Genomic DNA, 26,245 nt, shown 5'->3' with positions numbered 1-26,245 from the left:
GCCGGGACCCTGGGCCCGCCCGCCCCGCCGAGCCGCGTCCCGTCCCGCAGAGCCGCGCAGAGCAGCCCCGCACGTCCCGCAGCTCCGGCAGCGCCTGCGGCTCCCCGCTCCGAGACAGGTGAGGCGGCGGCACCGGGACCGCCCGGGCGGGAACGAGCGGCCCCGGGACGGGAACGAGCGGCCGCGGCGGAGAGAGAGGGGCGGGATGGAGCGGGAGGGACGGAGCGGGAGGGATGGAGCCGAGGGGAGCAGGGGGAACAGCCCCAGCCGTCCAGAGAGGGCAGGAGGAGCTGGCCCGGCCGCCTCGGGGAGCAGAGCGAGGCAGCCCCGCCGTTCCTCCAACTCTGCGATGCTGGAGCTGGTGCCGAGTTCAGCTCTGGGGACGGCTCGAGGCGGCAGGAGGATCCCTGGTGTGCCCTGCCGGGCATCCTGTACCCGGGCAGCCTCTTCCAGACCCAACAGAAATGTCCCGGCAAGGGCAGGTGGGGAGGGGTCCTGAGCCAAACTGAGGGTAACTAACTGCAGTGCCGTGGAGCTGGGACACCCCGGCTTCTCCGGGATGGCAGAGCTGCAGGAGCAGATCCTGCTGCCCGTGGCTTCACCCACCTCCTGATCTCTGAGTCTGTTCCAGTCTGAAACATCTGCTTTTCCTCCAAGTCCTTTTGCTGATGACCAGGGCCAAGATCCGGATGCATGCGTGATGCTCCAGATATCTCCCCAGTGACCTAGGAGCCGCTTCAGGCAATAAACTTCTTTAAGGCAGAAAAGCTTTATTTAGCTCATTCCCTTCAGCCTTAAGTGCAGAGGGATGTTGTGTTTTGTTTAGTCTTTCCCATGAAAACTTGAAGTCCTCTTGGCTTCCCTCCCAGCATGCCCTTTTGGTACAAAATGTTTCGACTGTGATAAAAGCCAGGCAAGCTCTAAAACATGGATGTGTAGGAGAAGACGGCTGCCGGAGCTGAATTCTTTGGAGTGGAACATCCCCAAGTGTTAACAACCACCGCTGCTGACCAAAGATGGTTGGGTTCCTTCAATCGCTGGAATTTTTTTTTTCCTCTCTCCCTGGCAGGCTCTGTGCGGTTGTAGGAGGAGTTTGCGGTCACCTCCCCCCTCCGAGGCGCTGCGGCCACATTCCCCCGCCGAGGTGAGCCCCTTAATTCCCCTGGGAAAGTAGCAAACTCCGGCCTGGACACGTTCTGCTGACTGCCTGAGGCCATGGAGACCTTGTGCCTGCGGTCCCTTTCCCGGCCTCCCCGGGCATGGCAAGGGGCTCGGTGCTTTGCCCACCGAGGGGATCTGTGCCAGGGCTTCTCCTGGGGGCCGCAGAACCTGTGCTTTGGAAGGGTTTGCGTGTGTCACATGGCGAGCTCCTTGTCTCCTACGCTTGGTGGGAAGCAACCAGTGCAGAAACCATCTGCTGAACTTGCAGCTGAGCCCCACAGCTGTGCGTGGACCTGTCCGGTGGGAGCTGGGGGAGGGCTGGGATGGGCTCTGCTCCCCGGGCTCACTGCACACTTTGCTCTGACTGATGCCGCCCTGTCCCTTCCTCCCTGGCATCAGTGCTGGTGGCTGCAGCTGGACTGGAGACACAGCCCTGGGCTCAGGGTCTGCTTTGCTCTTACCTCCAGGCTCCCTTTCCCACATCTCTAATAAGGCCATAAAAGGAGCAGAATGGCAGCTGCCTGCATTTCTGCAGTGTCCAGTGGGCCAAGGATATGTCCCGCAGCTCCCGGTGCCTCTGTCTGGCAGTGGGGCTCCCCTGGCACCAGAAACCCTCCTTGGTGAAGCTGAGCAATGTCACATCCCACGGGCATCCTGAGCAGGGCTGTGCTGGAGGAAAGGGATGGTTTAACAACAAAAGAAGCAGGGAAGATGAGCTGCTCCCTCCCCCACTGTGACACCCGGTGAGCAGCCCTGGAGAGGTGCCTGTGACTGGCGAAGCTTTAGGGTGGAAGGATGGTCCCCCCTCCTGTGCCAGGGGCATGCACAAGGCACCACCACGTCACCCTGCTGCCCCTGTGCCACCCTGGAGCAGGGGTGGGAGCTGCTGCCTGTGCAGGGCTGCCGGGGACTGCGCGTGGTGGGGGCCAGCGCTTGCCCAGCAGTGAATGTGGCTGCTCGTGGCTTGCCGGTACTCACAACTCTCCCTGGGGAGTGGCACCGGGCAGAGGTTTGAGCACAGTCCCCCCTGATGTTTGCCCTGCAGGAGTGTCCCTAGAGACAGCCCAGGCTGCTGGAATCGCTCTTTGCCTCCCTGACCCAAAGCATCTAGCGGAGGCACATCGTGCCAGGATCCTGGGAGGAGCTGCTGGAGATGTCCCTGCCCGGCTGTGCCGGGGACAGCAGGGCAGTCCCACTGCAGCCCAGAGGTGGCTCCTGCTGGAGCAGCTTCTGAACAGCCCCCCCTGGGAAACGCTTAGCGGCATATCCTGGGAGATCATAGCTTCAGGATCCATGTGAACACCCCAGGGACTGGGAACAGGCTGCTGCCACCTCTGCCAGAGGAGTTGCCCTGTCCCCTGCCTGCCGCTCCTCCTTTGTGCCACCTGGCCTGTCACAGCGCCCTCGGCCCAGCGGTGAGCTCCCGCCGGGACAGCGAGCTGGGGCAGCACGGCAGGAGCTGCAGGGGAGGGTGGAAGCAGGCAGGAGGGGAACGATGGGGCCGGGACAGGCTCTCTGCCCTGGTGGCACTGCCCTTTGGTGTCCCTGTGGCTTGTCCCACCCTCCCCAGCACGGCCAGGAAGCAGCAGGATGGAGTTGCTTGCTTGGTTTTTACCAAGGAGGAAACACATGGCAGTTTATATATCTGACAACTGTGGGTCCTTTCCTCTTTCAAACTAAACTATTTACTTATTTATGAGCTCTTTAGGTCAGCCCCATGGTCCCTTGGGTCTGGCTCTCAGGTGGGGAGGCACAAGCCTGGCAGGAGATCATTTTGCCTCCACTGCAGGAGGCTGGGAAATTGTTTTGGCAGGAGTAGTGGCAGAGGGACAAAGGAACAAGGGCAGCTGTGACAGGGTGAGTTGGGGACCAGATCAGCGTGTGGCTGTCACCCAGCACTGACCTCCTTGGCTCTGCTGCCCAGGACCCACAGTTCCTGGGCTGGGGCAGTGCTGGGGTGGGGCTTTCAGTGGGGGGTGCCGGGAGCAGGACCTGTGTCCGTGCCTTTCCCTCCTGCTGAGGGGAGGCTGGAGCTTTGGTGACTGCACCATTTGTCTGAGCTGAGGCCAGCCCAGCTTGCAGGGCATCATGGCCAGGCATTCCCTGCAATGCTCCTGGAACAGGGTTTTTGGGAATCCCAGAAAGCATGGCTAGCAGGGGAGCGTGGCCATCAAGCCCTTGTGCAGAGCAGGGACTGCTCCAGCTGAATCAGGTCTGGCTGCAGATCCCTGCACAGAATCCATGCACACTGACCCAAAAATCTCTTCCCAAGTCCCAGCCAGTCCCAGGCAGCTGTCAAACAGCAGAGATAGGATGAGTGAGCTGGACCTTGGGACTGAGCTGGACCTTGGGACTGAGCTGGACCTTGGGACTGAGCATCTTTCCAGGGCACGTTTGGGATCAAACTGCAGATCCATGTGCTGTCAAAGTTGTACTTAATCCTGCTGGAGAGCACTGTCTCTGCGGAGATGGTGCCAAGCTGTGCTGCTGCTGGTCACAGCCAGGGCAGGGTAAATATTTGGATAATATTAATTCATGTGGTGAGAGCAAAACTCCTGCTTATTTCTGTAGTCTTCTGCTAATAATTCTGCTAATAATTGGATGTGTTTTGAAAGCTGAGCCCAGTGGCCCAGTGCCATGGGCCAGCAGCAGAGCTTTTATTTCTAGCTCTGACTCGGCCTGGTGGTGTTGTGTTGAACTGAGCTTCCCACGCTGCTGCCATGGGATGTCACCGGCCCTTTCCACCTGGGGGTGTCCCTGGTGCCACCTGGGGGTGTCCCTGGTACCACCTGGGGGTGTCCCTGGTGCCACCTGGGGGTGTCACCGGTGCTTGGTGGTGCCCTGCAGGGCATGCAGAGAGGCGCTGGCCTCCTGCAAAGAGCTCTGTGGGGCTGGAGGAAGTAGCAGGCAGAGATGGACTGGGGGATGAGGTCTCTGGCTCAGCCAGTGTGGGCACAGCTGGGCTGCCAGTCCTGCTGCCCCCCTCGGCTGGCTAGTGACAAACATCTGTTTCCTGGTGGGCACTGGGAAAGGAGGGAGAGTTCAGGGGATGTGGGGTGGTTTGTTGGCTGCTGTCAGGTGCTGAGGTCAGCACAAGGGAGGGGGCTGAGGGAGGTGTGGATTCCATCCTGGAATGGGGGCATATGGGGGATGAGGAGGACTCCTGGGGACATGGGGCGTGTTCCCTGCAGATGAAGGGCCCTGCCTGGATACTGTGGGTGCTTCCACAGTGGGATGGGAGCCCTGTCAGGATGTGGGAGGAGTGCCCAGCCCCTTCTGAGCTTGGCTGGTCACTATGGTGTGTTGGGCTGCGATTTGGCACTGCCTGATGCCCTTGGAATGTCCTTCCAGCACAGCCTGGCTGTGAGAACCTGGAGACCACAGCAGGCTGAGGACCAGGCTGGTGGTCCTCTGCCCCAGCCCTTACCTCTTCTACCCCTTGAGAGAGTGATAGCAGGAAGGGAAGGAGAGACCTGGAGGGTGGGTCTGGTGTGGGGAGGGCAGGGGAAGGCTCTCTGGAGGTTGTTTGCTCTGCTCTGGTCCATGCCAGCACCAGGGGATGCTCCCCAGGTCCCCATGGTCCCCCTGGGGTCAGCACTAAGGACCCAGCTGGGAAGCAGGTCCCAGAGCAGATCCCAGAGCAGCCCACTGAGGGTGTCCAGCCCAGTCCTGCTGCAGCTCACTGGGCTGTGTCTCCATGAGAGAGGATGTGGCTCCTGAATTGCTCCATCCCTGGGCACTGATGAGGAGCCCAGGTCCTGCTGCCCAGGCATGGGGCACACAGAGCACAGGAGTGATTCTCTGCTCTTCCACCGTGGAATCCCTTCATGATCCATTAATTTGCTATTGCCCCAGCAGCTGCTGCCCAAGCCAGACACTGGCCAGGACAGGAGCCAGGGCTGTGTGTGAGGGAGGAATGGCTGCAGCACAAACACGAGGGCTCAGAGCACTGTCCCTTCCCTGGGCTGGCCTCGGGCCAGCCTGTCCCACAGGACCGTCCCAGCCTGTCCCACAGTGTCCCACAGGACTGTCCCAGCCTGTCCCACAGGCCAAGGTGGGCTGTGGGAGGAACCTGGAAGGACCCTGAGCATCCTCCTCTCTGGCAGTCAGTGGAGCAGGGTGCTCCAAACCCTGGGTGCATCCCTCAGTCTGGCAGCGTGGCGATGCCACCAGCCCCTGCTGGGAGCCCAAGGGGACTGCTGCCATCCCGGGCTGGGATCCCAGGAGTAGGCTCTCTGCTCCAGACCTGTTCCTGCTGGGGGCCCCAGTTCCAGCTGGGCACAGCAGCCCCACCTCGGAAGGACCAGGTTTTCCTGCTGTCATCCTGCCTCAGTGGTGCTTGGGGTCCGCAAGGTCCCTGTGCCATTCCCCATGGGACACACACTGCCCCAGCCGTGTCCCCAAAGGTGGGTCTGTCCTACTGCTGCCCTCCCTTCTCCTGGCATTCATTTCCTGTAAGAACAGCACCTTGCTCAGTGCCCTCGGGCTCTTGGCTCCTCTCCTGGCTCTGCAGCCCTCTGAGGTCCCCTCTCCCCTCTGCCTCTTCCCGTGGGCTCCCTGGTCAGGGTGGGGGGTCACTGGGACAGGGAGGGCAGCAGCAAGAGGTCTTTGACCTACCAGGGGTGGGAGGGATGGATGGCTGGATGGCTGGATGGATGGATGGATGGATGGATGGATGGATGGATGGATGGATGGATGGATGGACGGACATGGGAAGCAGTGGTGTGTGAGGAATGTGCCCAGAGCAGAAAACCCCCTTGTGCTGTTGCTGGGGCTGCTTTGGCACTGTGACACAGAGGGCACAAGGGCGACCCTGGCAGCTGAGCTGGGCCTGGAGAGCCTGCTTGGAGCAAGGGGAGGTGGAGAGGCACAGCCATGGTGACTGAAGTGCTGAAACCTCCCTGCCCATGGCCCCGGGACTGGCACCCAGCCGGGTTCTGGGCTGGGCATCTCTCCTGCCTGCTCTGTGACCGCCCATGGAACTCATCAGAGCTCAGGTCCTGCCCATCCCCACGTCTGACCCTGTGTCTGTCTCATTGCCCTGTGTTACCCAAGTGTGTGACAGCTGGGGAAACTGAGGCACAGCACCGGCCGTGCCAGGGGCGGTGTGTCCCTGCTCGGGCCCCCTGGCTCGGCCTGTCCCCAGCCCTCCTGATGCTCCTGCCCCCAGGTACTCCCTGAGCCGCCAAGATGTCCAGCAAACGTGCCAAAGCCAAGACCACCAAGAAGCGCCCCCAGCGCGCCACCTCCAACGTCTTCGCCATGTTCGACCAGTCGCAGATCCAGGAGTTCAAGGAGGCTTTCAACATGATCGACCAGAACCGAGATGGCTTCATTGACAAGGAGGATCTGCACGACATGCTGGCTTCCCTCGGTGAGACCACCCTGCCCCCGTGCCCCTGCAGGTCCCTCTGCCCCCGGCACCAGCTCGGGAGCAGGGAGAGCTGCAGGGTGACCTCGTGCCCACCCCCAGGGTGACCTCGTGCCCACCCCCAGGGTGACCTCGTGCCCGCACTGGCTGTGCTGGGATGCCTCAGAGCCCGGGGTGGGATTTCTGTCAGCTCCACCAGCTGACAGAAGGGGTGTTTGTGAGGTGTCCGAGGGCAGCAGCTCTGTGTGCTGCTCACAGGTGCACTCACCAGAAGGGAAGAGAGCTTTGGAGCTGGAGAAGCTCTGCCCTGGGAGCAACCACCAGCTGCAACCATGGCGTGTTTGAGTAGTCTCACCCCAGCATGTCACTGGGGCTGTCCCATGTGGAACAAAGCCCTCCAGCTGGGGTGACAAAGGCAGGTCCTCGTGCTGCTGTGATACCTGGGCTGGTTGAAACTTGCATGTCTGTACCCACTCCCTGCCCTGACCCATTCTCCTTTGCTGCAGATCATGGCTCCCTGCTCCCACCCCCAGTGGAACCTCCACTGCACTTTGGGAGGTCTGTCAATGATTGACCTGGCAGCCAAACCTGTTCTGGAGGTCCTGCCTGACCATGGGAGGGATCTCCCTCCTCCCAGGGAGCTGGAGCTCTGGGAGCAGAGAGGGGCCAGCACTGGGGGTGCAGACCTCAGCAGAGCAGCTGAACCATCCCCGGTGCACCCACGGTGGGAGCAGTGCTGGGGACATCAGCAGCACGAGGCTGGTGTGAGGACACTGCTGCCCCTCTCCTTGGAGCTGTCAGGGGGATGGGAATAGCCATGGGTTTCATTCCAGTAACCCCCAAATTAATTACTGCACTTTCCCCAAGGCAGAACTTGTTCCCAGGTGTAGATGAAAGCATCGGGAGAGGTGCTGAGGGGGGAGCACTGGGCACTGTAGAAACTCCCTTCCCATGTTCGTGGGGTGGGTGAACAGGAGCCAGCAGATCAATTTGCAATGGATAAAAGCCATTCCAGCTGTTTGCACGGGCTGACCCCGGGGATGGGAGCTGGGGAGCAGAGCCCTGCATCCACCCCCTGCCTGTGTCCCTCAGGGAAGAACCCCACAGACGAGTACCTGGAGGGGATGATGAGCGAGGCACCGGGGCCCATCAACTTCACCATGTTCCTCACCATGTTCGGGGAGAAGCTGAACGGCACCGACCCCGAGGACGTGATCCGCAACGCCTTCGCCTGCTTCGACGAGGAGGCCTCAGGTAGAGCCCAGCCCCTCTGCCCAGCCAGCACGGGGCTGGGCCACACCACTGCTGGGACCGTCCCCAGGCAGCTCCAGAGCGGGCGAGGTGCTGTGCTCAGCCCTCCTGGTGCCCCTGCTAATGCTGCCCCTGCCCTCCTTGCAGGCTTCATCCACGAGGACCACCTGCGTGAGCTGCTGACCACCATGGGGGACAGGTTCACTGACGAGGAGGTGGATGAGATGTACCGGGAGGCGCCCATCGACAAAAAGGGCAACTTCAACTACGTGGAGTTCACCCGCATCCTGAAGCACGGGGCCAAGGACAAGGACGATTAGAGCCCGCGGCCACTCACCCCTTCCGCCCCCTCCCCTGCACATCCCCGCCCCTTGGCCCCATCGCTGCCCCACAGCAGACTCCTCCCACGGGAAACACCTCCCAGGACCATCACCCTGCACCAGGACACGCTTGGAGGGGGCGCATCCCCATCACTGTGCTGCTGGTGCCCGTCCAGCCTTCTCCTCCCATCACCTCTCCCACCCACTGGGCGCCCCAGCCTTGCTGTGACCTCCCCCCAGCAGCCACTGACCCCCTCAAAGCCACCATGCCACTGTCCCGGGGCTGGGGTGAGCATCCCCTGCTGACCTGCAGGGATTTGTCTGGGTTCAGCCTTAGCGAGCCCCATTCAGGGCCATAGCACAGAGGAAAAGCCTCTCTCCCTCTCCTCCCACACTCCCCCTTCAGGAAAGAGCCCCCTCTTTGTTCCTCCTCCCTGGCTGTTTTATGGCTTTAGAGCCTGAGATCTGAGGGATTCAGGAAGCTGGAGGGGTGTATAAAGCCTGATGGGTGTGACAGACGTGTGCTGTGTGTGGCTGCCCCGTGGCCCTGTGCCCCCCGTGCTGTGCCTGGGGCTTTGGGAAGGTGGGTTTGGGCACTGCAGCTCCTCACCCTGCTGCCCTTGTCAGCCAGGGCCCCTGGCAATGGGGCAGCCTGGTTTTGAAGTCAAATTGCTCTCAAATGGTGTAAAATCAGCTTGAGCACCATTTTCTGCCTTGGCTGGTGGGCTGAAGGTCATTCTGCTCAGTCCCTGTGTCAGGATGGGCAGAGAGATGTTTGACAAGGTGCCAACCGTGCTCCCCACATCAGCTGGCCCAGGGTCCCAGGGGCTTGGCCACCCTTCTCTGTCACCCTGCACGGGTGGGGGAGCAAGAGACTGAGAGGATAAGAAATGGGGAGGAGCTTTGTGCCCTTGGTTTGGTTATTTATCACCTCCCTGACAAGGGTGTGGGAGCATGGGGCGCTCCCACCTTGTGAAGCTGTGGTTTTAAAATGCTGCTTGAAGGCTGCCCTGGAAGGAGGCACAAGTTTCCAGCAATTCTTCATTTAAGACAGGGGGACAAACCTACAAAACCTGGTGAGGGCATAGTGCACAGCAGAGATGCTGCCAGTGCTGGGAAAGCTTGGGTAGGGTTTGTGGGAGCTCCATGGGCATATGCTGGGCTCAGAGACATCAGAGGCACTCCAGGTCCCAGGTGATGCTCTCTCACCTGGAAGATGATCCATGAATGAAAAGCTTCTCCTTGGTCTCAGTGCTCCTATTTGGCAGGCACTACCAACACCAGGAAAAAGGAAGTAAATTGTCAGATGTGAAAGGGTGGCCTGTGATCTCCAGGGAGTTCCCCAGGGTCAGGGCTTGTGCTCTGCAGCAGCAACCCCAAACCAGCCCACCTCCAGCCTTGTGGGTACAAAGCTGCTTCTATAATTCACTGCTGTGCCAGGGAAAAACTACAGTTCTCCCACAGCCAGAGAGAATTCCCAGGCCTGAAGGCTTCTGGAGGCCTGAATGCTTTATAAAACCTTCACTGTGACACCGAGCAGAGTGAACATCCACTGACATCACTTTGGGGCAGAGGAGCTGATGCTGGAGCTGGGGACAGATGTGCTCCCAGGGCAGCTGCATGTGGGCGTGCTGCTCAGCCCCTCTGACCCCCAGGGATCCCCCTGTGTGAGCAGCCCAGATCCTGGCAGTGCCAGGAGTGGGATGGACTCGCTGCTGCTCCAGCCTGGGGCTGTCAGAGCTGCTGCCTCAAGCAGCTGCCAAAACTGCTGGGTCTGAGCTGCCTCTTCACTGGTGGGGCTGTGGTGGCACCGTGGGACTTTCAACCCTGAGGCAGCAAAACATAAATTTGTTATTGGACACTGAGGTATTTATGGCAAGAGTCAATAAACTTACTCCACTGGCACAGGTTTCCCAGAGCAGCTGTGGCTGCCCCACCCCTGGAAGTGTTCAAGGCCAGGTTAGACAGGACTTGGAGTACCCTGGGATAGTGGAAGGTGTCCCTGCCCATGGCAGGGGGAGGAATGAGATGAGATTTAAGGTCTCCTCCAACGCAAACCATTCTGGGATTGGATGAATCGTTGAAACTCCAAAACTATCAGGGCTCACGTGAACCTCATGGCGTTCAGCCAGGCCAAGTGCAAGGTCCTGCACCTGGGTCAGGGCAGCCCCAGCAGCAGCACAGGCTGGGGCTAGCTGGGTGGGGAGCAGCCCTGGGAGAAGGACTTGGGGGTGCTGCTGGTGACAACCTGGATGTGACCTGGCCACGGGCACTGGCAGCCCAGGAAGTCACCTGTCCTTGGGCTGCATCAGAACCAGCAGAGGCAACAGGTGGACCTGACCTGACTTGTTTCAAAGGTATTAAATAGCATAAAAATAAAGACATTCATTTCAGAACTGTTCACTTGGGGTGGGGGGACGCCAAGTTAGATGAACCTTTTGGTCAGTCTGGAAGAGCTGCTCCCAGTGCAGAAGTGTCTCCTGAGCTCGGAGGGCCCCTCCTGTGTGTCACTTTGTGCCCGAGGCCCCCTGAGCTATCCCTGTCCCTGTCTCCTCTGCAGCCTCCCCCCAGGTTTTTATCCCCAGGGATGAGATGCCCTGAGCCTGCTCTGCCCCAGGCTGGGCAGTGCCAGCTCTCTCAGCCTCTCCTCATGGCAGAGACGCTCCAGTGCCTCCATCACCTTCATGGCCCTGTGCTGGACTCTGTCCAGTCTGTCCCTGTGTCCCCTGCTGGGCAGCCCAGCTCTGGGCCTGGTCTGTGACAGCTCCCAGTGCTGCCCAGGACCCTCTGACCCCAGTGTTTGCTTTTCTCAGTGCTCTCAGCAGTGCTGTGTGCTCCTGGCGTCCCCACACTCTTCTTGCCATGTCCAGAGATGTAAATTAGAGGAAGATCAGAGAGGAAAAGGGTACAGCAGTGCCTGATGAGAGGGTCTGTCCTGCCCTACGACCTCCAGGAAGGAATCAGAGCAGAGCCTCCATGTGGGAAGGGGCAGGAGGAGATGGAGGGACTGCAGTGCCCAGGAGAGGGGCTCCTGCTCCCAGGACCAGGGTTTTTTTCCTGCTGGGGGAATCCCAGCCTGCAGCAGGTCCAGTGGCCCTGAGCAGGGAGCAGGGCCCCAAGGGCAGGGTGGCAGCAAACAGCCAGCACAGCCAACCACAAATCCAGTTTGCCCTGCTAAAAATGCAGATCGAAGATCAGAGGATGGGCAGAGGATGGAGAGAGTCCAGTCTGGGAAGTGTCCATACCTGGGAGGCTGGCTGGGAATTCTGGCATCCCCCTGGGGTGCCAAGCATCCTCCTGGGAATTCCAGCTTCCCCGGGATTTCCAACATCACCCTGGGGTTCCCAGCATCCCTCTGGGTTTCCAGCATTCCCCCTCAGGCTCTTGCTGGCCCATTGTGGTTCAAATTGCTGAAGTTTAGCAGTATTATCATGTCAATGGGCCCGGGCAGGGCTCGGCAAGGACGAGCTGGGAGTGGGAAGGACAGGGAGATGCACCTCAGCCCCTTCCCTGGCCCCTCATCCCAGAGGCTCCTTACTCCCCATCAGCCGGAGCTCTCTGGGATGCCAGGCTGGGCTTGCCCAGGGATTCGGGCTCCTCCCACGCTCCGCTCAGGCACCCGATGGGATTTTTCCAAAGTTGCTTCCACACTACCGGCCCAGGGAGCAAAGGCAGGTGGAAGGACCCGGGGGATGGCTCATGGCCCAGCCCTGGGGGGTGGTTGAGCTCAGGGACCGTTTCCCGGTTGTCCCAATTCGGTGGAAGACTAAACCAGCATTTTCCAAAGGTGGGAGCAAAAGCAAACTGCTCAGGAGGACAGTCCTGCCTGGGCTGACCCAGTCCGGGGGTGTCTGGGCTGTCACGGACCCGGCTGCAGAGGGAGCAGAGCGGGCAGGATGAGCCCCCCTCTCCCGGCGATGGTTCCCAGCGGGCAGGATGAGCCCCCCCCTCCCGGCGATGGTTCCCAGCGGGCAGGAACCGGCCTGGTGTGGGAGGAGGAGGCCGGGGGTGCTCCCTGCCCGCAGTGACCCTGCAGAGTGTGGGAGGTGCTGCCAGGGCTCCCCACACCCACTCGTGCTTCACCAGCCCTGCTGCCTTGGCATTAATGCAGCCAGAGCAGGTTGGGGCGCAGTTCCACTCAGGTCATGGAAGATTTAGAAGCAACAAAATAAATGATTTAAGGAGTTCTCCTTTTTCTTTTGCTATTGTATCTCTTATTGCACCACATATCCTGCTTTTCCCAGACGAAAAACAGCCCATAAAAGAAGGGGGTTTGTAGCTTTTTTCAATACATGAAGGGATTCCCATCTTTTACACTGCAAGCAGCAAAGAGGGGAGGGAGGGGAGCTGCAGCACAGAGGCGGTGGAGCCTGGGAGGGGAGAGCTGCCCCTGGGGCAGGGTGACATCAAGCCAGGGGGTGGTGGGGAGAGGTGGAGCAGGAGCCGGGGGGGTTTGGGTGCTGTGCCCCAGCAGCACACAGGTCCGGGGGATGCCTGTGAGAGGGCTTGGCCTGGCAAGGGTGAGCGTGCCCAAGACAGGGGAGGGACAACCCAAAAAGGACATTCCCGGGAGATGCCCCCCAAACAGGGGGCTCTCAGCAGGCAGGGCTCTGGGCTGGCTGCAGGACACGGTTCCCAGGATGGCACTTTGTCCATCACAGGCGCTGGGATGTGGCACCACTGCTCAGAGCAGCTCCTCGCTCTTCTTCCCACTGATGAAGGCACCGCTCCGGGGGACCCCTGATGGACACATCCCCTTGGGCTCCACGGAGCACCTGGCAGAGGGTGACAGTGCAACCCAGCCCCACACACACAGGGGCACACAGCTGGGCTGGGGAGCTCTCATGCTCGTCACATCCTGGACCGACAGCACATGAACGGAGCTATTCGGTCTCCAAAACTCTGAAGGTGCCCTTGGGCTCTGCTGTGGTCATGGAGAGGCACAGGGAGAGCAGAAGGGCTTCCAGAGACCTTGGCCAGCCTGATGGCCATGGCACAGCAAGGGCTTCACCTGGCTCCTTCTCGGTCACCATCTTTGCTTGGAAACACCTTCTTCTGTCATGGGAACAGTGATGTGCTGGGCTTCTGATTTCCCATCTGGTAAAGACCAAACGAGGCACTGGTGGAACTTCAAGGTGCTCTGAGGTCCCCAGGGTCGTCACCCACACCTGCCCCTGCAGCTCCGGTCCATGTCCCTGTACCCTGCCCACAGACACCGGTAACCCCTGGGGCCCAGCTACTAGATTCAGCCAGGGGGAAGGAACTTGTGCAGCGCCTTGTGGGGCACCCCTGTGTGGATGTCCCTGGGTGGGAGTTCCAAAGTGGGTGTCCCTGGGTGGGTGTCCCCAGGCTTGGCTGTCCCCACGTGGGTGCCCGTGGCTGGGCCCCCGTGCGGGTGCAGCTCCGCGGGGCCGGGCGGGTGCGGGGGCTCCCTCCGTCCCTGCCCCCTCCCGCCGGGGGCCGTGTCCGGCAGCGGGGCCGAGCCCGGGGGTGCGCCGGCGCCAGGTACCGGCCGGGACTCCGCGGGGCGGGTGGGAGGGGGGGGCTCGGCGGGGCGGGGGGGCCCCGGTGCCCGGTGACAGCCGGGGGCGGGCGGGCCGGGGCCGGGGCCGGGGGCGGGGGGCCCGGCGAGTTCCTGCCTCCTCGGGAACAAAGGGAACTCTGTCTCGGCATCTGTCACCGCCGCCCACCCAAAACTTTCCGCCGCGCCCGGCTGCCCGCCCGCCGCCGCGGGACGGCCCCGCACCGGCCCCGGCACCGAGACCCCGGCGCGGCCCATGCGAGCGCCCAGGCGGCGGCGGCGGCCCGGGGGTGAGCGCAAAGATGGATCCCGGGGGGCGCGGGGGGAGCGGGGCGGCCCCGCGCCTTTGTGCGGGACGGAGCGGGACGGGCCGCGCCGGCGCTTCCCGAAGTTTGCGGGAGCTGCGGCCGGGGGTCCCGCTCGGCCCCGCTGCAGCTCGGAGTTCCGGCGGAGTTTGCCCGCCCGGGGACGGCTCGGGGCCGGCGGCGGAGTGCGGGGGCCGCTCTCCGGCTCCTCTCTGCCCCCGCCGCCCGGGGGGGGCGCCGCGGCCGCCTCTGCCCCGCTTTGTGTCGGCGGCCCCGGCCCCTCGCCGCCTGTTGCGGCCGGAGGGGCGGGCGGCGGGGCCCGGCCGCAGCGCCCCGCTCCGCCGAGCCCCCGGCCCGCAGCGCCGAGCCGAGCCCCGGCCCGTGACAGCCGCCCCCGCCTCCATCCCCGCCGCACAATGACCCCGCGTGGTTCCTCTCCCACTCTCCAGCTCCGGCCTCTTTCTCCTGCTGAGATTGTTTTTGTTTTTAACTTCCCCTCCTCCACCCTACCCCACGCTCGATATTTTTTTTCCCCCCGCGTTGCGGTGCCCCCCGAACCCCGAGTGCCCCCGAGCCCCGTGCGTGCGCTGAGATCCCCCGCACCCCCGGGGCGCTGTTTGGTGTCCCCGTTGTCCCGCCGGTGCAGGTCGTTTGTCCCCCCGCCCCGGGAGTCTCTGCCTCGGGATTCCCCCTCAGGCGGGCCCGGAGGGGGTGAGACCCCCCGTTGGAGGCGGGGGGAGGTCGGTGGGAGGCCCCTTCCCCTCCCCCGGCCGGACACCGCCTGAAGCTCCCTTTGGTTCCCCTCTCCAGGCTTCAGCCAGGGGGGTCCCGCGGGCGGCTCCACCATGTCGGACAGTGACCCGGGGGACGAGGACGGCGCCACATCCCCCGACCCCTCGCAGTGCAAGAGGAAGAGAAGGGGCAACCTCCCCAAGGAGTCGGTGAAGATCCTGCGGGACTGGCTGTACGAGCACCGCTTCAACGCCTACCCCTCGGAGCAGGAGAAGCTCAGCCTCTCGGGGCAGACCAGCCTCTCCGTGCTGCAGGTAGGAGCCGGGCCCCACCCGCTGGGGACACCGCTGGGGACACTGCCACGCGGTGTGGGACAGGAGAACCCCACCGAGGATCCCAAAGACCCGGGCAGGCTGGGATCATTCGCCACAGGAGGGCAGAAAGGAAGCGAAGGAAGGGATGTTAGGGAAGGCACCTGTGTGAAGGGAGGGTCTTTTCTGGGAGAGGTCTGAGCCCTGGGGACCAGCTCTGCTGGAGCTGGAAGATGGAGGGACCGGAGGTGGGAACAGGCTGAATAACCCGTTGTCAGGAAAAGCTGCACAGGTGGGAAGGTTTTGGGTGATGCTACTTTATCCTGTTCCCCTGGACACCCCCAGCAGGGTGACCAACCCCTGCACACAGAGCTGGGCAGAGGACAGCCCTGAAGCTGGGCAAGGCCAGGAGTTGGACTTGATGATCTCTGTGGATCCCTTCCAGCTGAGGATATTCTGTGATTTTAGCCAGAAGGGAGAGGCTGGGCTGTACTTGGAGAGCCCAGGTCTGGCTGGCCCACCTGGTCCCAGTTATACCAGGGAGCCCTGCATTAAAGGGAGCCCTGTCCGAGGGTCTCCTCATCCTGCTCCCCACTGTGGGCTGTTTTCTCCCTGTGGAACCAGGGTGGTGCCCAGGCAGGAGTCCTGGGCAGCAGTGGGGGGGAGCAGTGCTTGTCCTTCCCACTCTGGTGTGGTCCCTGCTGTGTTTGGGGTGTCTGGGAGGGCCTGCCCAGCTGCTGGCCCTGTGCTCCATGCTCAGGCCTGGTGCCCTGGGCCCTGTCCCCCTCTCCCAGCCCGACAGGGTGTGGGCTGCTCTCTGTTCTCTGGGGCTGGGCTGGAGTGGGGTGCAGGCAGCAGGCAAGGGCCAGTGGGTTTGCTCCTCTCCTGGAGCTTCCTCTGTCCTTCTGGCTCCTCTCCCCGTGGCTCAGCACAGTCCTGACCAGCTGTCCCAGCCCAGACACTGAGTGTGGGCAGGGGCTGTCTGCTTGCCCTCTTCCTGGGCAGCAAGGCAAACCTGCTCTTTCACTTGAATGCGTTTCTGTGAGCGCTGGCTGTGCCACAGAGCCGTGTCCAGCAGCTGCTCGGGGACAGCCTGGAGCCCCTGGCTGGGCTTGAGGCTGAGAGTGGGAGAGCAGGGACAGGCCTGGCCTGTGGGAACTGGGCTGGTGCTGGCCCAGGTTGGCATGGCAGTGCCTGGCACACGGGGGCTGGCCCAGGTTGGCATGGCAGTGCCTGGCACACGGGGGCAGGACTGGCAGTGCCCTGAGCCCTGTGGGACCGGGAGGGGCTGGCACCCAGGTGGGCTCATGTTGAGGTGTGGCCCTGCTGTGTGCCAGCTGTTCTTTGCCCAGGGGACCCCAGAGCCAGTGTGTGCCCCCTTCACCCATGGTGCAGGGGGTCCCAGCCCCATGGCATTCCCCAGTGCCAGCCTGAGGGGCTGCAGCAGGGACCCCTGGGGTTCCCTCTGCCTGCTGGGCTGGAGGCATGGGACACCCCACGGTCTGGCTGTGGGGTTCAGTCTGTGATGCTGATCTGGCCCCTCCAAAAAGCCTCTGGAAGGCAGGGCTCTGCCACAGCCACCGGCCAAACCCCCCTCCCTTGTTTCTTTGTGCACCCCTGGCTGCTGCAGTGGCCTGGGGAGCTGGAGCTGTGCATGGCAGCCAGGGATCAGGGAGAGCAGGGAGCCCTGTGCCTCCCTTGCAGGAATTCCAGCACTAGGAAAGTGGCACCTGCTCCCACTGAGGCTTCCTGGACAGCAGCAGCTTTCCCAGCCTGTGCCCTGCTGTGGGATGGATGGGCTTTTCCTCCCTGTGGAGGAGATGCTGCTCTCACAGTGCAGGGGGACAGACACAGCCCAAAGGGACAGAGCAGGGTGTGCTGGTGGGAGGAACCAAATAAACTGCTTCAGAGCCAGAGCATGTCCCAGCTCTGTGACAGTGCCTGCTGTCACAGTGGCTGTGTGTCCCTGTCTCCAATGGGAATTGAATGCTGGAAGGAGCATGGTGGTGGGGACAGGCAGGATTTTGGGGGTTCTCCGCACTGAGGAGTTGGGCTTTTTGTTGGGAGTCCCTCTCTCTGGTCGGGGATCACAGTGGTGGATGGCCGGGTTAGTGTCAAGGGGACCCAGCTAAGGCCTGCAAGGGAGGGGGTTTGGAACAGAAAAGGGAGTGAGACTGGTGTATTTGAGAGTTTTAATGCCAAATATTGTCGTAAAGAAAGAACGACAACTGAGATCTTGCTGCGGTTGAAGTTGTGGCAAGTTCTCTCTCCTTGGGGGAAATATTTTCCATAGCTGTTGATTTAGGAAAGATCAGACTTTTTTTTTCCCCTTGATTTATTCTCTTCTAATTGTTTTCTAGGAAGAAGGCAGTTATTTAAATGCAGCATTTTATATGAAGGTGATGAAACAATCCATGGCCAAGGCTCAGTAACAGCCAAGGGCTGCCAGACGTGCAGCCTCCACGCTGTGCAGTTGGGAGAGCCTTTAGCATGTTGTGACCCTGCTCATGGGCAGAGGCACAGGAAGGTGTCTCTGCTCTCCCGTTCCCTGCCCTGTTAGGGGCTGCGGGGCTGCAGCTCCATCACCTGATGGCTTCTAGGGTTTCCCATCTGCGCTGCTCTCCTGCCCTCCATCTGCTCTGGCAGCCTCGGTGCTCCTGTCTGGGTTGGCAGCAGTGTGGAAACAGGGCTGAGCTCCGGGAGAAGGAAAATCTGTCCCCAGGCCAGGGACCCGCAGGGTGGGCTCCGAGCTGGCTCTGTGCAATGCCATGGTCTGGGGCATGGCAGGAGCTGTGCTGGACCTGCCTGCAGCTGGGGCCCCTGGGCTGCAGTGGGGGCACAGCACTGAGCCCCTCCTGCCCTGGGGCAGCTCTGCTGAGAACCCCCGCAGCTCCCGGGGCTCAGGGCGCGGCTGCTGTGCCTGGGGGCGGCTCAGCGCCAGGGCAGCGCAGGCTGTGCCCGTTCCTGGGCTGCGATGGAGAGCAGGAGCCGCGGGGCACGGGGCTGCAGGGAGCAGGCAGGGCCGGGGGCAGCCGGGCCAGGGCAGGGAGGAAGGGGCTGCCCCGGGCAGGCGGTGCCAGGCAGGAAGCAGCCGGTGTTGGGGTTTCCGTGGGTGCCAGGGCTGGTTGTGTCCCTCCGAAGCTGCACGGGAAGGAGGTGCGGGGCTCAGGGGGAACCTGTGGGAGCCCGGCCGTGTGGGAGCCCCTCGCCTGCTCCGGGGGAGCTGCTGCTGCTCTGAGCCGGGGCTGCAGCCCCGGGCTGAGCCCGCCGCGCCCTCTCTCCTCGCAGATCTGTAACTGGTTCATCAACGCCCGGCGGCGGCTGCTCCCCGACATGCTGCGCAAGGACGGCAAGGACCCCAACCAGTTCACCATCTCCCGCCGCGGGGGCAAAGCCGGCGACGCGGCCGTGCCGCGGGGCGCTGCCGCGGGCCCCGGGGTGCTCGTGGTGCCGCCCGCGGGCGCCTCCAAGGTGCTGTCGATGTCGGTGTGCCCGCAGGTACTGTGCCACCCGGCGCGGGCGCTGGCCGTGGTGAGCGCCCACAGCCCCGAGTGGGAGAAGCCCCCCGGGCCCGAGGCCGCGGCCAGGGCGGGGCCCGGCGGCAGCACCCTGACCCTGCTGGCGCGGGCCGAGGCGGGCAGCCCCACACCCGGACTCTTCAACACGCCGCCCCCGACGCCCCCCGAGCTCTTCGGGGACGACTTCAGCAGCTTCCAGCTGCTGGTGGAGGTGGCCCTGCAGAAGGCGGCCGAGCTGGAGCGGCAGCGGCAGGGGGGGCAGCTGCCCCTGGCTCCCCACGCCGAGCCCCCCGGAGCCTCCAAATAACCCCGGGCCGGGTCCCGCAGGGTGCCCTGCCCGGGGGTCCGACCCTCCCGGCCTCTGCCTCACCCCACGGCCCATCCCAGGAGCGGCTCCTGCCCCCGGGGGCTCTGGTGTCTCTCGGCAGCCAAGGCGGCAGAGGAAGGCCGGTCCCACCCCGCCATCCTCCCCTGGAGATGCCCTGGCTGCCGAGGACGGTGCCCCGGGCTGTGCCCAGCGCTGGCAGCGCCCTGTCCCTGCCGCACGGCCGGAGCGGCCGCTGGAGCTGCCCTGGAAAACCTGCTGATCTCCTCTTCTCCTGCAAACGAGGGTCCAGCCAGCACCGTTTCTTCAGGGAAACAGAGAGAACCTGTTTTTTTAAATGCCAGTGTAAGAACTGTGGCTGAAGAGCTTTGTCTCCCAAATATTGGATCCTTTCTCCTGCCACCCTTTCCCCCCGGCCCCCTTTTTATTTTTGGGGGCCTTTCTGTTTTCCGGTGCTGGCCAGGGCCTGCCTCGCCCAGGGAAGGGCAAAGGACAGATGAACTGGAAACATGGAGTCTGTGGCATTTTATCATGGAAAAACCAGGACCCTCCTCTTCCTTTTTAGGTTGTTCTGGATGCTGCCAGTAGAAATCTCTATGGTGCTGTTTAGCAAGTTTTTTGTTGAAACATTTTCCCTTTAATTGTGATTTATTACATGATTATTACTTTTTTTTTTTTTTTTTTTTTTTTTTTTTTTTTAATCTGTAAGCATTTCCACACCTTCCCCGCCTTCCCCTCGAGTTCATGCCGAATGTGTGCACGCTGTGCCCGGAGCAGCGAGCCCGGGCAGAGCTGAGACTGTGAATTTTGTTCCCGACTTCATTTCCTTTTTTAATTTTATTTTATTTTTTTTCCATAAAACCTTTGGAAAGAGGCGTGGTGCGGGCACGGCCATGTGCGTCCTGCAAGTGCAGCGCTGGGCGGGCGGAGGATGGAGATGTCTCTCCCTGTCCCCTCCCCTCGCAGCGTGGCTGTGCGGTGCTGGGGACCTCTAGTGACAAACTGGCGTGAGCTGGCATGGCCGGGCCCGCGGCGGTTCGGGGCTCCGGGGCGGTTTTTGGGCTCCGGGGCGGTTTTTGGGCTCCGGGGCAGCTCCTGGCTGGGTGTCGCTGGCTGTCCCCGGGCGCTGTGCGGTGTGGGTCGGTGACTGTGCCCTGGCCCGGGCAGCGCTAATCCCCTCGGTAATTAGCCAGATGAGCTGATGACTGGAGGGGGTAAAGCCGCAGGACTGGGAGCTCTGCGGAGTAGGGGGAGAGCGCCGGAGGGGACGGGGCTGGAAGGGAAAAGCGCTGATTTGGGGGACTGGTGTGTTCCCGCTCCCCGTTGCTTCAGAGGAAGGTGCCAGGTTTCCCCGCAGCATCACCCGGGCAGGTGCCCTGTGCAGTGCTGGGGGGCACCGCGGTGGGTGGGTGCCCGTCGTGTGCCTCTCACCCCCACCTCCATTTCTATCTCCAGCCTCCTTTTGCCCTTTGTCTCCTTCCCAGGGAAAGTCCTCAGTTTTGGGACTCTCCACCCCCCTGCAGCTCTGTCCCTTGCCCTGGGGCAGGGAGAGGCTCTTTGGCCTCCTGCTCTCTTGTCCCAGTCAAACCCAAGTGCTTTCCTTCCCCCGAGCTGTGCCTGTGCCAGGGGCTGGTGCTGCTGCCCTGGGATGGACCAGAGAGTTGGGAGGGCAGGAGTTATTGGAATTAAATTTATGGAGAAATAACAAACTACTGTAAATATCTTTTTGTTTGTTTTTCTATTGTCAAATAAAAGTTTTTTTTAGTTTTGGTTGTTATTTTTAAATATGAGCTGTGTGTCAGAGTGAGCTGTGTCATTTGTGGGTGCCTCACTTGGTTCTCCACCGCCAGGAGAAACCCCTGGGCCACCCTGGAACAGCGCCCGTGTGTCCCCCGCTGTACATGGGATTTGTGCTTGGGGTCAGAGATGTGGGATGGAGCACATTCATTCCCATGGGGAGTGGGGGGCTGGAGCCAGGGCAGGGTCTGTCAGCCCAGCTGGGGGGTCTGCACTGTGACAGGGGGTCACAGCTGGGGACACCACAGCTCTGCTGCCCCTCCTGTGGCCCCAGGCAGACCGCGTGGCTCGGAGCTGCACACGGAGCAGTCTGTGCCTCCAGCAGGGCCTGGGGGCGCCCAGGCAGCTCTGGCAGAGCAGCAGCTCCCGGGGGCTCAGGGACAGCGAGCTGGGTGGAGGGACAGCAATGGGGCACGGGGGAGGCACTGCTCTGACCTGCCCCCACACCCACCTCCACCGCCTCCCAGGGCAGCCGCTGGTGCTGGTGCTGGTGCTGGTGCTGGGAGGGGTCCTCCAGAAGGGTCCCCAGCCCTGCAGCCCCCCAGGCCCCGGGCTCTGACCAGGCACTCACAACAGCCCCATGAATGCGACACTCTCGTACTTTCCAGGGTGGTTTGGGTCAGAAAGACCGTAAAGACCATTCAGGCACAGCCCCCTGCCATGGGCAGGGACAGCTTTTCCACTGCCCCAGGGTGCTCCAAGCGCTGTCCAGCCTGGCCTTTCATTCTTTCAGGGATGGGGCAGCCACGGCTTCTCTGGGTAACCTGTGCCAGGGCCTCCACAACCTCACAGGGAGGAATTTCTTCCCAATATCCCAAAATCCTTGATCTCTGATAACGTCAAGCCATTCCCATCTCTTGTCTCAAGTCGTCCTCCAGCTCTCCTGGAGCCCCTTTAGGCTCAGGAAGGGGCTCTGAAGTCTCCTCGGAGTGTTCCCTTCTCCAGGTTGAACACCCCCCGCTCTCCCAGCCTTTCCTACTTCTCCAACTACTCCACCACAGCCACCCTGCCCCAAACCTCCCCACAAGTGGGTGAGGCTCCGGGACCCTCCCTGGCAGTGCTCCCCCATGGCTGGGGCGGGGCTGTGCCCACAACAGCGCAGGCAGCGGGGTCCGCTGCGCATCCCCGAGAGTCCCGGTACCGCTGTGCATCCCCGGGGGTCCCAGGACCGCCGCACATCCCCGAGGGTCCCGGGACCGCCGCGCATCCCCGAGGGTTCCGGGACCGCCGCGCATCCCCGAGGGTGCCGGGACCGCCGCACATCCCCGAGAGTCCCGGTACCGCTGTGCATCCCCGGGGGTCCCAGGACCGCCGCACATCCCCGAGAGTCCCGGGACCGCCGCACATCCCCGAGGGTCCCGGGACCGCTGTGCATCCCCGAGGGTGCCGGGACCGCCGCGCATCCCCGAGGGTGCCGGGACCGCCTCGCATCCCCGAGGGTGCCGGGACCGCCGCGCATCCCCGAGGGTGCCGGGACCGCCGTGCGTGCCGGGGGCCCCGGGACGGCTCCGCCTGCCCAGGATCCCCAGCCCCGCGGTTGTGCCGGAGGCAGCGCGACCCCCGCGCACGGACGGAGCCGGGAGCCGTCCTGGGGTGGCCCCGGGGACAGGCGCTGTCCCGCTCCGGGCAGGGACCGGCCCGAGCCGAGCCGAGCGAGCCGAGCCGGCGCCGCGGGAATGGGCCGGGCGCGGCAGGAGCTGGGCCCGGGGAAGCCGCGGGAAGAGCCGGGAGCGGCTCCAGGCGCCGGAGAGCGCGGCCGAGACGGGGACACGGACACGGGACAGGGACACAGATGCCGGACCCGGGACACCGGACAGGGACACAGATGCCGGACCCGGGACACCGGCGGGCACAGCGCCCTCCTGCCCGGGCTGCCCGAGCACGGCATAAAACAAGGGGAGGCCACGCCCACCGCCCCTCAAGCCCCGCCCCCTCACGGCAGCCTCACGGCCATTCGGCGCAGCAGCACGTACTGTGCGGTGATTGGTTGGTAGGGCCCGGAAGTACTGTGACACAGGGCGGCACCCCTTGTGTTCACTGGGGGCGGCCATTTTGTTTCACCCGCCATCTTATGGCAGGGCGCAGCCATTTTGCTAAACGTCACGCCGCGCTGTGATTGGCAGGCAGCCATCTCGTGACACCACCATCCTCACGTGATCTCAGACAGCCCAGTGATTGGCTGCCCGTGTCCTTTGGGCTCAGAACAGGTGGATACAAGGAGTGGGCACGAAATTATTTACAAAAGGGGTGTTAAATATATGTAACAAATAATTCTCAGATCTATAAAAGGTGTGTCTAAATAAGTATAACACATTTTTGTACACGTGTTACACATATTTATATGTAAATGCATATAGAAATATGTAACTCTACCTCTGTATTTGTAGATCTATTTTAATACGTGTAGGGGAATTTAAAATATTGTATTAATTATAAGATACAAAACCATACTATAATTAATTAACTTTTACAGCTTTATAAATTCACTTACATGTTAAAATATATGCACATATATATACAAATCCATATTATTTAAGAATATAAATATTATGAGCAAGCCCAGCCCAGGGCAGCAAAGAGAGCTTGACCACTCCGTGAGCAGCAGCGGGGAAGAGTAAATGATAAAATAAATCAATTAACCCCCACATCTCCTTGGTGTTCCTGTTTCTCTGCCAGCAATTCCTAAAGCTGCATCCGCCCCAAAACCCAACAGTGCAACCCAACAAAGTCTCTGCCCCCCATGGAGTCTTTAGGTTTGAGAAAGGCCTCCAAGAGGAGTCCCAGCTGCTGCCAACCCCCACCATGCCCACAACCCCCCAGCTGCCACCTGCACAGACACTTCCAACACCACCAGGGCTGGAGACTCTCCCCCTGCCCTGGGCAGCCCTGACCACATTTTCCATGAAGGACTTTCTCCCAATGTAAACCTCCCCTGGAGCAACCTGAGGCTGCTTCCACTTGTCCCCTGGGAGCAGAGCCTGACCCCCACCTCCAGCCCAATTTGAATCCCAGCACAGCCAAGCTTTGGGAATTCTATGGCTGGGGGCAGAGACCTCAGAGCAGTGTTCATGGACAGCCCCAGACAGCACACAATGGGCAGCAGGCATCGTTCAGGATTTCACTTTTATTTATTTTTTGCCTTCTGGATCACCAACACTCTCACTGAAACCACTGGGATTCCACCTCCACCCCCATGACAGTAGCACACAATCTCCCAACTTGTTCAAACGTGTGAAGAGGAAAAAAAAAAAAATCCCCAGCAAGATCCCTCAGGATGGGACAAAAACCTTCTGTGTGAGAGGGTGGCAAAGAATCAGGGGGTGGCAGCCCTGGCTCCAAGGAGCCAGACCGGAAAGGAGACCTACAAAGGGGAAGAAAAAATGGGCTAAAAAATATTTAGCAATCCTTCCTCTACCCAGAGAGCAGGGAGATAAGGAAAAAATAGTCATCTGCTTACACACAGGGTATATATTTTTACACACACTTGGACACACATCTAGATATAGTACATGTAAAAATATATGCTATACATCTGCCCACCCCCGCGGCGGCGTGGGCAGGATCCGTGTGTAGGAATTACTATACAGGTACTACTAAGTGTATATGTGCATATGTACACCCTCCTGTCTCCTCCTGGACACGCTGACCCCACAGCCCCCGCTGCAGCAGCTCCTCTCTCTACAGCCAGCCAAGGACAATGGTGTGGGAATGGGACGAGGAGGGAAACCAGAGTGACGTGGCTCGTGCTCTGCGCTCCTTCAGCTCCGCTCCTTTGCCCGGAGTGAGTTCCGGCTCTCGGGATCCCCTGTGCCAGGTTTATTGCACTTTTTGCTTCTGGGCTGCATTTCAACCCCACATTCCACAGCCCCGGCGTCCTCTCCCTCTAGCAAGCTGAGGATAGGGCCCCCTGTGCCTGTCCTCCCCCACCCCAGCATCCCCACCCAAGAACACAAAGCCCAGCAGGCTGCTGGCTGGAGAGGGCAGCAGGAATGACACACCACAGGTGTTCTCTGGGGGACAGGGGCGTCTGGACACGGGAACCGAAACCATGCAAAGGGTGGGAGAACGGGAGCAGGAGGAGGGAAAAATAAAGGATGAGAAGGGCAGAACAGATCTGAGGAGGAGGAAGAACACAGCATGGCAAGTGCTCAAGGCTTCGTGTTTTCTTGTCCTCTTCTTGTAAACAAGCTAATAATTCTCATGAGATAGAACAAGTAAAAAGACTGAAGTTCCAAGTCGAGGGGCTGGAGTTCCCAGGAGTCTGTCCAGTCCATTCAGCAACACCACAGCTGGGGAGAAAACGAGGGGCATTTTTTCTTTTTTTAATTTTTTTTTTGTTTGTATTTTTTTTTTTTTGTTAAAATCTTCATTACTTAAAGCTGAGAGAGAAAAAAAGCCAACTCAGGAGCCCTTTTCAAGGATGGCTCATTGTCTCTAGACTGAATAAATCACACTAGTTTCGAGAGAACCTTTTTTTTTCCCGTTTAATGACTTATAAAAGCCGCGGGCTGGCCGTGGCTGGGCTCAGAGGCGGGTCTGGGCCTCGGGGACGTAGATCTCGATGCTGTCGGCGCTCTCGGTGGCCGAGTTCTGCCGCACAGAGGCCGCGCGCTTGGCCGCCATCAGCCGCTTCCGCGCCTCCTGCCGCTGCTTGTCCGGGTCGGAGCCTTTGTCCCGGCTCAGCTGCGATTTGGACTTGGCCGGCTTCTTTGGCACTGGAGGCGGCGGCTTCTTCTCTTCCTTTAGGGAGACAGTAAGGAAAACCCACACCTGATACAAATGTGCGCAGCTGGGCGCCGGCTCAGCCCCGGGGGCGCCTCGCCCGAGGGACTGGGATGGTGTCGGGGAGAGCAGCTCTGCAGCCAGACCCCCCTCAAATCACTGCCCCCGTTTCTACATGGAGCCATTTTGCATTTGCAGAATGTCCTGCGTGGGAAAGGACCCAAAACAATGATGGAATCACAGAATGGTCTGGGTTGGAAGATCATCCAGTACCACTCTCTGCCGTGGCAGGGATGCCTTCCACTAGACCCTGTCCATCCTGGCCTTGGACATTTCCTGGGATGGAAATCCACAATCCAGGGGCTGATGACCCACAACCAGGATCATCAAATCCGACCCCTGCACGGACACCTGCAGGACACCCTGTGCCTGAGAGCAGTGTCCAAACACTCCTGGAGCTCTGGCAACCTCAGGGCTGTACCCATTCCTTCCCTGGAAGACTGGGCAGTGCCCAGCACCCTCTGCAGGGAGAACTTTTTCCTGTTATCCAGCCTAACCCTCCCCTCCACGCAGCTTCCATGATAAGGGGTTACTCTGGAGTGGCCTGGAGTTCAGAGATTGTCTGGTTCAGCTGCAGCTCAAAGCACAGCACAGGCAGCACAAAGACAACTTGATGTGGAACTGCAAAATTTTAATAAGCCACTGTCCTCCCTACCCTTACTGGCAGAGACAGGACCCCACCTCTCCTGCATTTTTGAAAGGTTCAAGTTGTTTTTCACATTACTTGGGCACAAGGGATAGTTAAATGCATCTACACAGTGCTAGGAACAGTTGAGGCCCCTGCACTGACCATCACTCTGGGCTCTCTCCATCCACCACCTTTTCCCCTTGTACAAAACTGTTCCCACTAT

The 26,245-nt window shown here is 61.1% G+C and overlaps 3 protein-coding genes across 9 annotated transcripts in view; 2 read left to right on the top strand and 1 right to left on the bottom strand.

Moving 5' to 3' along the window:
* On the top strand, positions 1-10,437 carry MYL9 (myosin light chain 9). Its single transcript, XM_084217951.1, has 5 exons — positions 1-118; positions 1,070-1,144; positions 6,332-6,535; positions 7,625-7,786; positions 7,931-10,437. Exons 3-5 carry the CDS (start codon positions 6,352-6,354, stop codon positions 8,101-8,103), a joined length of 519 nt encoding a protein of 172 aa, XP_084074077.1. The 5' UTR covers positions 1-118; positions 1,070-1,144; positions 6,332-6,351; the 3' UTR covers positions 8,104-10,437.
* Positions 10,438-13,880: 3,443 nt separating this feature from the next.
* TGIF2 (TGFB induced factor homeobox 2) lies at positions 13,881-19,730 on the top strand (the record flags this gene model as incomplete). The annotated part of the gene is made up of 3 exons (XM_084217703.1): positions 13,881-13,914; positions 14,740-14,975; positions 18,261-19,730. 3 exons carry the CDS (start codon positions 13,881-13,883, stop codon positions 18,795-18,797), a joined length of 807 nt encoding a protein of 268 aa, XP_084073829.1. The 3' UTR covers positions 18,798-19,730.
* A 4,788-nt stretch (positions 19,731-24,518) lies between these two features.
* Positions 24,519-26,245, bottom strand: part of DLGAP4 (DLG associated protein 4) — a gene marked incomplete at its 5' end in the record, with an annotated part of 60,350 nt that continues 58,623 nt past the window's right edge. For all 7 annotated transcript variants that reach the window (XM_084218132.1, XM_084218133.1, XM_084218131.1 and 4 more), the window contains one exon: positions 24,519-25,352. In XM_084218132.1, coding sequence (XP_084074258.1) covers positions 25,137-25,352 — 216 coding nt within the window. In that variant the 3' untranslated portion in view covers positions 24,519-25,136. The remainder of the gene's footprint in view (positions 25,353-26,245) is intronic.

The sequence above is a fragment of the Fringilla coelebs genome (genome assembly GCF_963513975.1).
Source record: "Fringilla coelebs genome assembly, chromosome: 18".
Classification (NCBI taxonomy): domain Eukaryota; kingdom Metazoa; phylum Chordata; class Aves; order Passeriformes; family Fringillidae; genus Fringilla; species Fringilla coelebs.
Note: the sequence above shows the minus strand (reverse complement) of the source record. Positions and strands in the feature narration are given on the sequence as shown.